The following is a 13,318-nucleotide window of genomic DNA, read 5'->3' as shown; positions in this document are numbered from 1 at the left end:
TTAACCAGCTTGAATAATCTCTGTGACCTCTTTTTATCTTTACTGCTGTGATGAAGTCTGAGTTCATCTGAAAGACCATTATATGCTAAAGAAAGCAAGCCATTAGTGTGTATTATCAACAGTAAAGGCAGGCTTTCTGTTTGGAGAATGTAAATTTGTGTTGCATTTATAATACTTTGTTATATAAAGATGATCTTATAAACTGCAATAAAATATGTGTATCTTTCAAGTGATTAAAAAAATATCAGTGCCTAATTAGAAAGTGTTCATTACTAACTAAATCATGTTCTCATGAAACACATAAAGGGTAGAGCAAAAAATGAGAGTCATGCATCCATAAGCGAATCGTGGAATACACCCACTGACTACATTATTCCTTCCACAGAAATACATATGCTAGACTTCTGCATTCTGCAGCTTAGAACAGCAGGAATATGTACTATGGACAAAAATGCTAAGCAGTTGTATTACAATATGGACAATATTATGTAATCTTAAAGAGCTTGAATGTGTCTCTGTAATCAAAGTATGCAAACTCTTCTCTCATAGCAGGTGAGGGCAGAATGGTAGCTTTCAAGAAAACAACAGTGTTCTTACCATAATAAAAAAAGCCACTTTAATTTTCTTAAGATCCAGTTGCTTCCATTACATTAATATTTCTGTAAAGAAATCTACTGTTAGCAAAAAATAGAAATAACTGAGATACATATAGGATGTTTGCATTTTGGTATATGGACTTTACAGAGTATAGAGCATTTCATCCATATTGAATACTGTTCAAATACTGGTCTTTACTAAGCAAATGATGTTTTGAATTCTAGGAAACAACAAATGGAAGTAAGAAAAGGAAGTTTGCCTATGTTAGAAACTCTCCAGGAGGGAAATGAAGAAAAGAAGGTCAGTGCAAACAAAGGGGAACGACAGAGGCTGAATCAGAGAAAGGTGGGGATTTTCACAGAGAATGAATGTATTGAGTGTGGGTGAAAGGTTCCTGAAAGTTTTTCATGCCTAGAAATGCCCACTTAATCTTTCCAGAAACTTGGTAGTCTCTTCCAGTCGTATCTGTTAATTAAAAATCCTGTACAGACACAAACCCCCTATTTGCACTAACTTTGTCTTGCCACTGTGGTAATCTACTACAGAGAAATCCAGCAGACTTAATGATAGACCATATTTCAAGTGTGAATAGCCTTGTATGTTACAGCATGCTGCAGTCACCTGCTCAAAAGCCCCCAACTTTCTGTCTGTGTTTTAACCCCATTCCCACAGGTTCCTCTGACTGTTCCCCTGGCCTGCCATTAAACTGTGTTTCCAAAGGGGCTGCTAGTATTTATGGATACTCTCTTTTAGCAGGAAATGGTGATGGTCACCAACAAAATTAATGATCCAGAAAGAAAATGGAACTCCCCACCATCAATGTGGATGCTTTCAGGCTAATGGGATCAATGATGGAGGAGGAGGGAGGTAAGGTGCAATCTGTTCTGGAGTATGTGGAGTGCATGGGAGTACATCAACCCTGACAGCTCCCTACAAGATATCCTTCCCATGCACCAAATCATTTATGGACATAGGCTATACTTTTACTTTGGGAACACTCTGGTCTTCCTGCTTGTGCTCAAAACCAGGACCTCCTGCAAATGGTGCAGACACAGTGACACCACCTTCAGGCTCCTGGTCTTACAATGAAGTATCTGGGACAGGTCCATTCACCTCCTTCTGGGACATGAGTCCTTGGAAAGAAAGGGTGTAGCAGCGACCCCCTTGTTCCCAATGGCCAAGCAGCTAAAACCATCAGCCTTCCCAGTGGACGTACATCCAAACCTTAGTACTCTTTTCCATGCACTTGGCTTGCCTGGGGCAGCGGCACTGGCGCAGCAGTCACACCTAAGCTGTCTTGCAGAGCACAGGTTGAAGCTAAGTCTTAAAGTCTCTTCTGCCCTGCAGTGAAATGTGATAAATTTGGCGTCCTCATGCCTTGTGGTGTAGTGTAAATAAGGTATGCTTATTTATTATTGAAAATAACGTCCTTAATTTGCAGTGTATGAACAGCTCATCATGCCCTTCTAGGTGTTTTAAGTGGGTTATGACGTGCACTGGGCATTCATCTGGCATGCCTGACGCCTCCATCATGTGCAGTAATGACATGTTTTTCTCACGTGTGCACACACTCGTGTGTCCGTAGCACCTGGCCCCTCAGGCTGTAAATACGGGCGGGGGGTGCTGGGCGAGCCCGCCCCGCAGACCCAAAGAGGGGCGACAACCGCGCGGTTCAGCCCCCCCCCAAACCGAAACTGAGCTCGGCGGTGACACCTCCAGGCGATGCGGCTTTCCCCTGCCGGGCCGAGCACGCAGGCCTGGCCGCCCCCGGGAGCGGGCGACCGTGAGGCTCTCGCCTCTCGCCCTCTGCTCAGCCCGCGCGGCCGCCGCAGAGGCCCGACCGCGCCGCGCCGCTCCACTCCTCCCCGTGCGGCCGGGAGCTCCCACCCCTCCTCTCGCTTCCCCCCACCTCGCCCCGGCCGCGGCGCGCCCCGCCGGCTCCTCTCCCAGCGCACTCCGCCTAACGTGGCGCGCTGCTTGCGTGGGGCCGCCGCCATTTTGTGAGAAGGGGCGGCGGCGGGGCCGGCGGCCTGTCGGTAGCGGTACGTGAGGTGGCGTCCCTGCGCTGGCGAGGAGGAGGGGGGAGGAGGAGAGGGAAGAAGAGGTGGGGGCCGGGCTCCGCCTCGCAGCGGGGGTGCGGGCAGGGTGGTGGGGAGGCTGGCGGATGAGAACGGCCCCGCGCCCTCGTGGCCTCCTGCGGGGTGTGTAGCTGCTGCCGGGGGGGGGGGGGGGCTGGGTAGGCGGGGGAGGAGGGGGGGGGGCGGGGGAGGAGGGTGCCGGGCTGCCCGGGGGCCCGGCGGGCAGCGGCCTTCCCAGCGGGGGCCACCGCTGGCGGCGGGACGTGGCCCTCCCGAGGAGCCCCGTAGGGTCCTAATATTTTTCGTCAGCACGGTTTGCTCTGCTCGCCTGAAAGGCTGCAGAGCTTGTGAGGAGGTTTGTTGTGGGCAGCCCTCATTTGGTGCGAAAAATGAAGTAGTGAGCTCTGGCCTGCGATCCAGGAGCGAGCGGGGAGCAGCCTCCGCCCCGGCGGCGCGGCTCTGCCGGTGTTGTGCCGGCCGCGGGGTTCAGCCGGCGGAGCCCGGCCGAGCGCGGGGCTTCCTCGCTCTGCGTTGCTGTGAGCTACGCAGAAAATAGCTGGCTGTAAACAGAGAGCAATTTTGTGTATTTTCAGAAAACCGATGCAAAAAGAAGTTAACAGGGACTGCTATGCACGGTATGATTAATTCAGAACAAAACTGTGGTATTCTGTGTACTTTGTTTACTGATTGTGCCGTACCAAACGATTAGTGGGAACGCCCGCCGCTTTCAGAGTCAACTACTGAAAGTTTCAGAATATAAAAGTTACGGTTATTTATGGACGATTAATTTGGCTTCCTTGTATTACAGTAGAGACTTGGCAGACGGATCGTCTAGGTCTCTGCTCTTTCTTGGACACTGGGAACAGGCCAGAGCTGTTCTCAGACAGGTGTCGGTGTTTACAGTCTTTTCAAATTTGGGTGGACTTTGAAAAGGATAACAAAAGGAGTGGTCTTGGATGGTTCTGTACTAAACTTCACATCCTTTTCAAAATTAATGATTTTTTGGGGGTTGTTTTTTTCATAGCTTAGAAGAATGCATGTTCTGCTTCTATATCTTCTCTTAGAAACAACTAAACTCTCCAAGGATTTTAATACGACTGACTCAAAATAGACAAATTTCCCAACAGATAGTGAAAAATCAAAGCTTTCATTCAACTGCAAATGTCTAATACTGAAAACTAACTGTAGGTGGATCTCTGTCTATTGCTCCATGCTTTCACTGTTACTTTAAAGTACTGCTTTACATTGCATCAACATTGTTAAGGACGAGATAATTTTTAAACAAGGCAGTTTCTAGATCTTTTCAGGGACTGACAGTTGGTTTCTAGATTTGCAAATACATTTCCTAGACTTCAGTTTTTTGTGGTAACAGTGAAAGGCACCTTTCTCAATAGTAGTAGTTTCTAACAACTGTAACAACTTTCTTTCTAGTGTATGGAAGCATGTTTTTACCAAGATCTCTTAAAGTCAAGAGGACTGCTGATGATGACAGAAGCGGTATAGCTAAGAAAAATAAATTGTCTTATGGAGGATCTTTGCTAGAGGAGACAACTGAGTTCCAAGACTGTAAGTCAGTTAGAACAGAAACTTCTGCTTCAAGATGCAATTTGAATGAAGCTGTACAAGAACGCACGGAACCTGTAGCTGGAGATCTCGGTGTTGCTACTACAGCTTTGGGAAAGGACAACCAAAATACTGATGAAGGTAGCTCTTCGGAAGAACCCATAAAATCCTTCAGCAAGTCCCAGCGTTGGGCAGAACCTGGAGAACCTGTATGTGTTGTGTGTGGTCGCTATGGAGAATATATCTGCGACAAAACGGATGAAGATGTTTGTAGCTTGGAATGTAAAGCCAAACACCTTCTACAATCTCAAGAAAAGGAAAAAAAGCTAAATTCTGATCAATTCACAAACGCAGAATCTCAAGCAGAAACTCACCTGCTTAATATGCCTTATTCCTATAAGGATCATTCCTTTATTTTAGGTTTGCGAGATGAACAGATTGAGAACCTTAAACTGCAGCTAGGTATTGCTGTCCAGGGACAGCAGGTTCCAAGACCTATTGTAGAGTTTGAACACTGTGGTTTTCCTGAAACTTTAAACTATAATTTAAAGAATTCTGGCTATGAGGTCCCAACTCCCATCCAAATGCAAATGATCCCTGTTGGACTGTTAGGGAGGGATATTGTGGCTAGCGCAGACACAGGCTCCGGAAAAACAGCAGCTTTCCTACTCCCTGTTATTATGAAGGTTTTGAAAGAGGTAATGGAACTCTGTGTGTTCAGAGAAAGTAGTTTGCAAATTTGTGTCTTAGATTCCCAATGTAACTGAGAATGTAATTGCAGTGCTTTTTGTTGACATTCCATGATTTATTTTACTTTTGATTGATGGGCAGTTGGTTCTTGGCAGGAGGGTGTATGTGCTGATTATTTTTAATGACTTTGAATGTGTTTTCACTTTGGTCAGGAGATGAAGCAACTCTCTTAATATTATCTAGTATACAGTTTCTCCTTGTTAAGAAAGGTAATTAAATTCTGTGGTAAACTTCCTAAATGGCTTAAAATAGAAAGTGAAGATTATTCCAGGCCCTCTGCAAGAAGTTTTTCATATATCTTGATATATCAGATGGCTGCAAGTGACTTTTTGGCATGTGCATGATTTCACAGAGTATTTTCAGCTGACTATCAAATAACTACATGATTTTGGAGTAATATAGTTTCTGAAATCTCTAGTTATATAGTCTTCCCTTTGATACTGTGGCAATTAGGAAGACTTTTTCTTTCTAAGGACATGAATATATGGTGAGAAGTAATGGCAAATACTATTCCGTACCTTGTGTGTGGTTCAGTATTTCTTTTTGCTTTAGTGGTTTTATTCAAAAAGAGGTGCATAAGAATATATTTGGAAATTCTGGACCTGATTCTAGTTGAGGTTTTGGACTTTTAGATGCCTTTATAGATACAGGTATATATACACACACAAATGTGTGTGTGTATAATTTTTTTTCAAATGAATAATTTAAAGATTATTTAAGTAACTCTTTTAATCTTTAAAGTACTATAGGGTTAGTTTTAAGAATGGAAGCGCTATATAGGAGCATTTAAGAACACGAGTATTACGCTCCAGTACCACTTCTGTCTGATTATCATTAAAGTCTGCAAGACAGTTATATGCTTATAATAACATGCACAAAATTGGGGACTTGAATAAAACTTAATTTCTCTACATGATTTTTCTCATTCTTCATCTTCAGGGTACTTTACAAGTTAATGTATATGTCAGGAAATTATTTTGTTGTTTAAAATAATTTTCATTTTTAATGTAAAAGAGAGATGAGATGTTAAGAGCATAAGGGTCATCTGGTTATGAGATACCGGACAGTTTTCTGGCTTCTCCACATCTACATAGATACCTTTTTTGTGGTGGTAAGTTGTTTAGTTAAGCACTGTTGCCCACTTGAAAAAAACTCAAAAAGCCCTTCTTGAGACAAGGATTTAACTGTGTAGTTCCTTTGATGATGCAGTGGGAAAGGAGCAACCTCCTACTGTTGGTCCCTTTTAAATATTCCAGTTGGAGACTAGAAAGAAACACATACCATCTGGAAAAATGTTAAGTGAATTTGTGATTGTAGTATCAATATATGAAAAGGTGATCAGTATTACTGATGTAATACATCTTGGAACTAGACCATTAGTCAGCCTTTTTCCCCACCCCCTGTTTTACCTTATGTTCTTTTTACTTTTTTAAGTATGTGTTAACTGGAGTTAGGAATCTATATTAATCTGAGAGGAATTACTACACTGTAATTTTGTGTTTTCTGGGTTGCAGAAGTATTAGTGGGGTGATAATTTGGTTGAAGATCCTTATATAAGGAACTTAAAAAAAAAATTGAGACTGTACCACTTTAATGATTCATTTCTACCTGGCTAATAGTGGGTCAGAGGGACAATTAGTTTTGGTTTTAAATTTCAGAGACATATGCTTTTGCAATATAAAGTTCCTATCACTGCTTATCTTCTATGACTAATATTTAAAGTTTTTACTTAGTGGTACGCAAGACAGTAAAGGGAAATAATCTGTTCCTGTACCATCAAGACTTCTAAAAACTTTTTTTTTTATCATCTCTAAATTCAGCTAGCATACTGTGTTTTGAGTTCATGTGGAATTTATTCTGAATTTCTGTCCAGATTCAGTGCAATAACTAAACCAGAAAAAAGCAGTCTTTACAACTGACTACTGGCTTTCTGGGCCTTTGTTGTCAGGAAGCTATTCTAACAGTGCCCTTAAACACATGCCTGCTTTTTTTTGTTTTCAAAAGTTGAGTAATTGAGGGATAGACTTCCTTGGCCTGCATTGTTAAAGGTATAATCTCTCTATACCTTCTGTCTTCAAATAGAAGGGGTATTAGCAGTCTAATTGTATCCAGAGTAGCTGCACTATATACTTTATATTAGTACTGGGAGATTTAATCTTGAAACATTTTTATCTAAATAACAAAACAATTCCATGTTCAACAGATTTCTCCCCCCTCTTTCTAGACAGAAACTCCATCTGCCCTTATTTTGGCACCGACAAGGGAGTTAGCAATTCAGATAGAGAGACAAGCTAAAGAGCTGATGGCTGGTTTACCAAACATGAGAACAGTTCTCCTGGTAGGAGGTTTACCACTGCCACCACAGCTTCACCGTCTCAAGCAAAGTGTTAAGGTAAGGACTATAGTGTGGAAAGATCCTGTATAGAGTTATGTTTTCATGATATTGACAGAAAAATGTTACTGTTGACATGTATGGACACACAAAAGATGTGTTTTTCCTAAGTCTAAACTACTAAAATAATTGTTAGCTCTTAAAAATTTTACAGTAATAGATTTTTTTCAACATTTTGACTTCTGATTAAACATAATAGCGTTTTAAAAAGATGTTGCTGCTTTCAAAGACTGAAATATGCCATTTGATTAGACAAGGAGTTGTAATTTACAGGAAAGATAGTTCATTTTTAATGCAGATTACATTGCTTATATTTAGACACTTCCATTACAGTTCTAAAAGTTCCATTGCCTTTTGAGGCTTTATAATTTATTGTTATCTATAAAAGTTTTAAGACTTGAATGCAAGTAATTTCATTAATTAGTGCCCTTCTCACCTATGTGCTGTAACTTTATAGTTTTTCTAGGACAGTCATCTGTCCTTTCATGGAATTTCTAACTCCTGGGGGTTTTCTGTTTGTTGGTTGTTTTTTTTTTTTTCTTCTTTTTTAGGTTATAATAGCAACACCTGGAAGACTTCTCGAGATTTTAAAGCAAAGTTCTCTTCAGCTGCATGGTATAAAAATTGTAGTGGTGGATGAAGTAAGTTTTTAGTTATCAGGGCTGTATTCCCTGTACAGTGGTCCTTGAAGAGCCAGTGTGAGTGGCTTTTCTAACTGTGGCTCTAGTCTAACTGATTAAGCATACAGTGTCGTTATCAAGATAAAATATATTTCTGAAGAGAAAAATGCATTTTTAAACACAATTTTAGGTTTGTTTAAACAATGCGTGTTCTGTTGGCTATAAAAGACTTAGGTACATAACGGGGTAATGCTTCTAGACCAGTGTGAACCATTTGTTTTTAATTTTCTCACTTAGCTTTTCTTCTGACTGAAAATGCTCCTGCATTTGGATTATTACATGCCAGTCATATACATTATGGTTCTTCTGTCAAGTCGAGGATTCTGCTGCTTTTGGAAAAATCTGGTACAAATCTAATATTTTTCACTTAGGTGGATACCATGTTAAAAATGGGTTTCCAGCAGCAAGTGTTGGATATTTTGGAAGACATCTCTCACGATCATCAAACCATACTGGTGTCAGCCACGATTCCAGTGGGCATTGAACACTTAGCAAATCAGCTTCTGCACAATTTTGTAAGAATAACAATTGGAGAAAAGAATCTGCCATGTTCTAATGTTCGCCAAATTATCTTGTGGGTAGAAGAACCATCTAAAAAGAAAAAGCTGTTTGAAATACTAAATGTAAGTGTAATAATTTTCTCATAAGAACAACTTATAAAAGTATTCATGTCTTTACATGTCTCTGTCAGGTTCTCATCTTTAATACTGATCTGTATGTAGTGAAGAGGTGGAGCGAGGTTGAGCATCTGACTGCATTAATCACTTCAGTAGTTCTACAGTGTAGGAGCTTTAATGGCAATTTCAGGGATTACTCCACCCCTGTTGCTCACGCCGCCTCCTGTGCAGCAGCAAACCAGATTCCTGTGCTGGGATCCAAGTTAAAATTTTAATTTTGATAATTTTTTTTGTGATTCACAGCATGACATCCTGAAGATTTGTACTGGTTATCTGTGAGTGGTAGGGGAGCTGGACTTTCTTAAAACTATCATAGCTGCTTTATGGCCTGGGAGTGGTTTGTCATTTTAAAAGTCGTTAAAGAAACCAGTGAGAAAGCTAATTTAGTTAGTTTTTGAATTTTTTTCATATGAATAATAATAATAATAATACAGATCTTTTATGAGTACTTTCTGGGGGGCGGAATTTTGGAGTCTTGGCTGAGGTTATCCAAGAAGTAAGAAAGAATATTTAACTGAACCTCAGAACTTAAGGACATTCAGAATTACTATGTAACATTTAAAGAAACATAAAAGAAAGCTTCTGACTCCTAAAAAATGCATATACTGATATAAACTTGTGTTCTGAGTCTACAAATCATTATATGTTTATGAGGTACAGATTGGTATAGTTTCATGGCTGGTATCTTGTTCCTTCCTTTCTAGAATCCAAGAACATTTATTCATCTGAAAGTGTTGTTAATATTAGAGATTATGAGCAGAAGAAATTGAATCCAAGTCGCTGATGATGAGCAGGAAACTGTTGTAATACCTTCTTAGATGAACTGTTTAATTTTACAGGATAAGAAACTCTTCAAGCCTCCAGTGTTGGTATTTGTGGACTGTAAGCTAGGAGCAGATCTGTTGAGTGATGCTGTTCATAAGATTACAGGATTGCAATGTACAGCTATGCATTCTGAAAAGTCTCAGGTGGAAAGAACAGACATATTACAGGTTTGTGCCTCCTAAAGTTATGGGGTTTTTGATAGATTTAAAACATCCAATTTTTTTTAAAGGTGGCTTAATTTGAACGAGTTAAGTCATAATTTATGGTTTTTCTGCAGTAAAACCTGGAATGTTACTGGGGGAGAGGAGAAGACAGGTGGGACCAAGCAAAACTGTAGACAATAATGCCATCTTAAATGCAGATAAATATTGGAGACTATTTCCTAGGTGAATTGCTTTGAAATGGGAATTTAAATATGTATTTAACTTTAAATTATGAAATTTTAATTAAAATTGTGGTTTTGATCTTTCTTTAATTAGCTCTGTGAATTATATTCCTATTTAAGTCAAGAATTCAGAAGGACCATTCTCTATTCTGCAACGGAATAATCCCACTGGGTGTGTTCTTATACAGTATAACTAACCCTAGCCTATGCTTGGAAAGGTTCAAAGTATAAGTAAGGAAAAAAAGAATTAATTTTTGTTTATTCCTCTGTTGCCAGGGATTACTTCAAGAGAAGTATGAAGTTATAGTAAGTACTGGAGTCCTTGGACGAGGGCTTGACCTTGTCAATGTCAAACTGGTAGTCAATTTTGATATGCCTTCAAGTATGGATGAATATGTACATCAGGTAAACAAATGAATTGCTAAAGCATTATTTGAAAAGTATACTGAAGTATGACATCTGCCTATGGAAATTTAAATGTAAATATAAAGATTGTTTTCCTCTTCAGAATATTGTTTTTATAGAAAAGAAAGGAAGGTGCTGAATATCTCTTCCATAAGTCTCTTACGTAAATTACTAAAATCTGGAACACTGTTCTTCCATCTCCTGTGTAAGTTACTAAAACCTAAGTGTCCTTACATCGATTATGTTTGCAGTATTATTCTTCCTGTTTCGTACTCTCTTGTATCATTTTGTGTCTATAGAAAGCAAAGCTTATCATGTGTTTACTGTGTGAAGAAAGGCCAAATACCACTCTTTTTTTGCTGCAGCGCGTCTGCAGTGTGGGCTATGCGTGTAATAAAATCAGGAAACCAGTCATGAAGTCTTCTCATTCCCTCTTCCTACTCCGGTATCTCCTCGGAGTTTTTTGCTGAGGATTTCTTCCTTTAGCAGAGATGGTGTGTGGGTTGCATGCATGTGTGTATTTATGTATATGTACACACACCCAACCCCAGTTTGGCTAGCAGATCAAGAGAACTAGTAATTACCCTCTTTTGGCACTTAAGAAGGCACAGTACTCTACTACTGTGTCCAGTTTTGGAGGCCATCACTACAGGAAAAACCAACAATCTGGAGAAAGCCCAAAGTCAGGGGCCTGGCATATGTGACACATGAAGAAAGGCAGAGGAAACTGGGCTTGTTTGGGCTGGAGTAGAGATTTAATTGCTTTCTTCTGTGTGGTAATGGGCAGTTACGGAAGAGACAGAGCCAAATTCTTCTTGGGCATGCACAGTGAGAGGACGGGAGCCAATCGTCACAACAATGGCAAGGGGAATTCTGGGCTGATAACAGGGAATAGTGTTTTTCACAGTAAGAGTAGTCAGGCAGTGGAACAGACTTCCCAGAGAGGTTGTGGGACCTTTGTGCTTGGAGACACTCAGAACTCCATAGGACAAGGCCCTGAGTGAACTGTTGTAACTTTGAAGTTAGCCCTGTTCTGAATAGGCAGGAAGGAACTTGGGGAAGGATCCAGTCTCATGAACTTCTAAAGTAGTTTGTTACTAACGGCACAACACCTTTGTGGTTTTTGATTATCTTTCTCCTAAAGTTTCAGGCAAGTAGTAAATAAATAAATATGGTCTTTCCCAGCATCAAAACTATACCAATATTGAGATACTGTCTCTTCCTAAATAGAGAGTAGATTCTTCTCTAAGTTTTTCAAGCACTTTGGATGGTAATGAGAAATAATTTTAAGTTACTAGAACATTGAAAGTAAAGGGTTTTTTTATGGTCATGCTTGTATGTATCATGCTTGATACAAGGTACATGTATGTAGCACTGCTATAATAAATATTTTTTAAAAACATTTTGTTCAGACCAGATTTACTGTAAGCCTTTTCCCATAGGCTAGATCATATATCTTAGCATCAGCGTTGGACTTCCGGTATGTCCCATAAGCAAGTGGCACTTTTAAATGCATTTAAGCTAAAGCTTCAGGTCTGCGTATCCTGAACTCAGGAAGTTTATTAAAACATCGTGCTTAGAGGTTGAGCTAAAGAGATTTGGCCTCGTCGTTTAGGTTAGCTGCTGGGTTATAACAGAAAATTAAGTGTATATGAAAGACTTCCATTTAATATTGATAACTTAAAAAGAGTTTCTTCTTTTTCAGGTTGGAAGAGCGGGGAGGTTGGGTCATAGTGGAACTGCAATTACTTTTATCAATAACAACAGCAAGAAACTCTTCTGGGATGTTGTGAAGAGGGTAAAACCAACAGGCACCATTCTTCCCCCACAGCTGCTTAATTCCCCGTATCTTCATGACCAAAAGAGAAGGGAACAACAGAGACTTAAACAATTACAGAATAGTCTTGTAACGGGAGATAATATTATGGACATTATTAGAAAACATGACAGAAATAGTTCTCAGAGGTAATAAAGATATATTTATAGTTATGTAATTGTAATTAAAAATAAACATGGAATTATGATGCCTTGTATATTGCCTATTTTTTTCAAGAAGTTTATATATTCAGTTTTGTAAGGAGTCTCGTTTTTGAAATAGACTGTTGTGGGTTTGAATTGCTGTAGTGCCTAGTAAAAATACTCTAAGTAACCCTTTTTCAAAACCAGTAGTCTTTGGTCTTGCTTGCAACATAAACTGAGAAGATATGCTTCATTTTGTTTTAATATTTCTGAAGAATTTCAGAATTTTTGTGAAACACACTTTTCTGGTAATTTTTATGCCATTATATTGAGGTAAGATCTTTGCAAAGGAACACCACCCCTACCCCACCCCCCCAAAAAAAAGAAAGAATTGGTGGCCGGTGTCTGAAAATAAGCCTCAATCTCTTCCTGTTAGTTTACGTAAAAGCTTCCACTGGCTGGGACCATTTCTCAAAATCCTCAGTATGTTCTCTAGGGGTTTCATGTGAACATATGTGCAAGTTTTGTTGGTAAACAGTACTGAAAGGTGAGTTTCTCCTTTATTGCCTATGGACCAGTTAATAGCCCTGCTCAAGCACTTTGCAATAGCAGAAATACTCGGTTATTAGTGTAACTTCATTGTTGAGAAATAGGATAAACCACATAAGTTAAATAAGAAATTTGTGTTCTTGTTACATGAAACGTTGTAGTTAATGTGTAACTGGTCACGTTTACTTATTTACTGCTCATTTAAGCATAACTGCTGCCATTCTCTGACACCAGATGCTGTTTCATTTTTTTTCAGGAAATGGGACCAGATATCAAGACCTTTCATGTGCTGAGATGCATTCCTCCTTTTTGGCAGGCTGAGATGTCCCAGGCAGTTAGGTGTGTTGTATGACTGCTCCTTGGCCAAAGGACAGCAATAAGATAGACTGACTTTATTGGGTAGTAAACTAATTTTTTAAAGCTTAGTTGCTGATTCCTCCTTCCCCCTCCCCCCCCCC

General features: G+C 39.9%; 1 protein-coding gene across 6 annotated transcripts; it reads left to right on the top strand.

The window, feature by feature from the left end:
• Nucleotides 1-859: 859 nt before the first annotated feature.
• On the top strand, nucleotides 860-13,275 carry DDX59 (DEAD-box helicase 59). 6 transcript variants are annotated; one of them, XM_064454805.1, is made up of 10 exons: nucleotides 860-897; nucleotides 1,351-1,464; nucleotides 4,107-4,936; nucleotides 7,213-7,380; nucleotides 7,932-8,021; nucleotides 8,432-8,683; nucleotides 9,577-9,729; nucleotides 10,224-10,352; nucleotides 12,058-12,317; nucleotides 13,117-13,275. In XM_064454805.1, exons 2-10 carry the CDS (start codon nucleotides 1,398-1,400, stop codon nucleotides 13,151-13,153), a joined length of 1,986 nt encoding a protein of 661 aa, XP_064310875.1. In that variant the 5' UTR covers nucleotides 860-897; nucleotides 1,351-1,397; the 3' UTR covers nucleotides 13,154-13,275. The 6 variants fall into 6 exon arrangements, with proteins under 6 accessions (XP_064310875.1, XP_064310874.1, XP_064310880.1 ...); XM_064454804.1 differs by lacking the exon at nucleotides 860-897 and having other exon boundaries at nucleotides 1,339-1,464; XM_064454810.1 differs by lacking the exons at nucleotides 860-897; nucleotides 1,351-1,464 and adding an exon at nucleotides 2,549-2,639.
• Nucleotides 13,276-13,318: the final 43 nt, after the last annotated feature.

Source organism: Phalacrocorax carbo, chromosome 6 (genome assembly GCF_963921805.1).
Source record: "Phalacrocorax carbo chromosome 6, bPhaCar2.1, whole genome shotgun sequence".
Taxonomy (NCBI): domain Eukaryota; kingdom Metazoa; phylum Chordata; class Aves; order Suliformes; family Phalacrocoracidae; genus Phalacrocorax; species Phalacrocorax carbo.
The sequence above is the reverse complement of the archived record's forward strand: the minus strand, read 5'-3'. Positions and strand labels throughout refer to the sequence as shown.

Bases quoted from the DNA above. Each gene is read 5' to 3' on its own strand.
- DDX59 (XM_064454805.1), top strand. From the start codon at position 1,398: ATGGAACTCCCCACCATCAATGTGGATGCTTTCAGGCTAATGGGATCA. The intron at 4,937-7,212 runs GTAATGGAACTC...CCCTCTTTCTAG, and splicing joins TTATGAAGGTTTTGAAAGAG to ACAGAAACTCCATCTGCCCT. The intron at 12,318-13,116 runs GTAATAAAGATA...ATTTTTTTTCAG, and splicing joins GACAGAAATAGTTCTCAGAG to GAAATGGGACCAGATATCAA.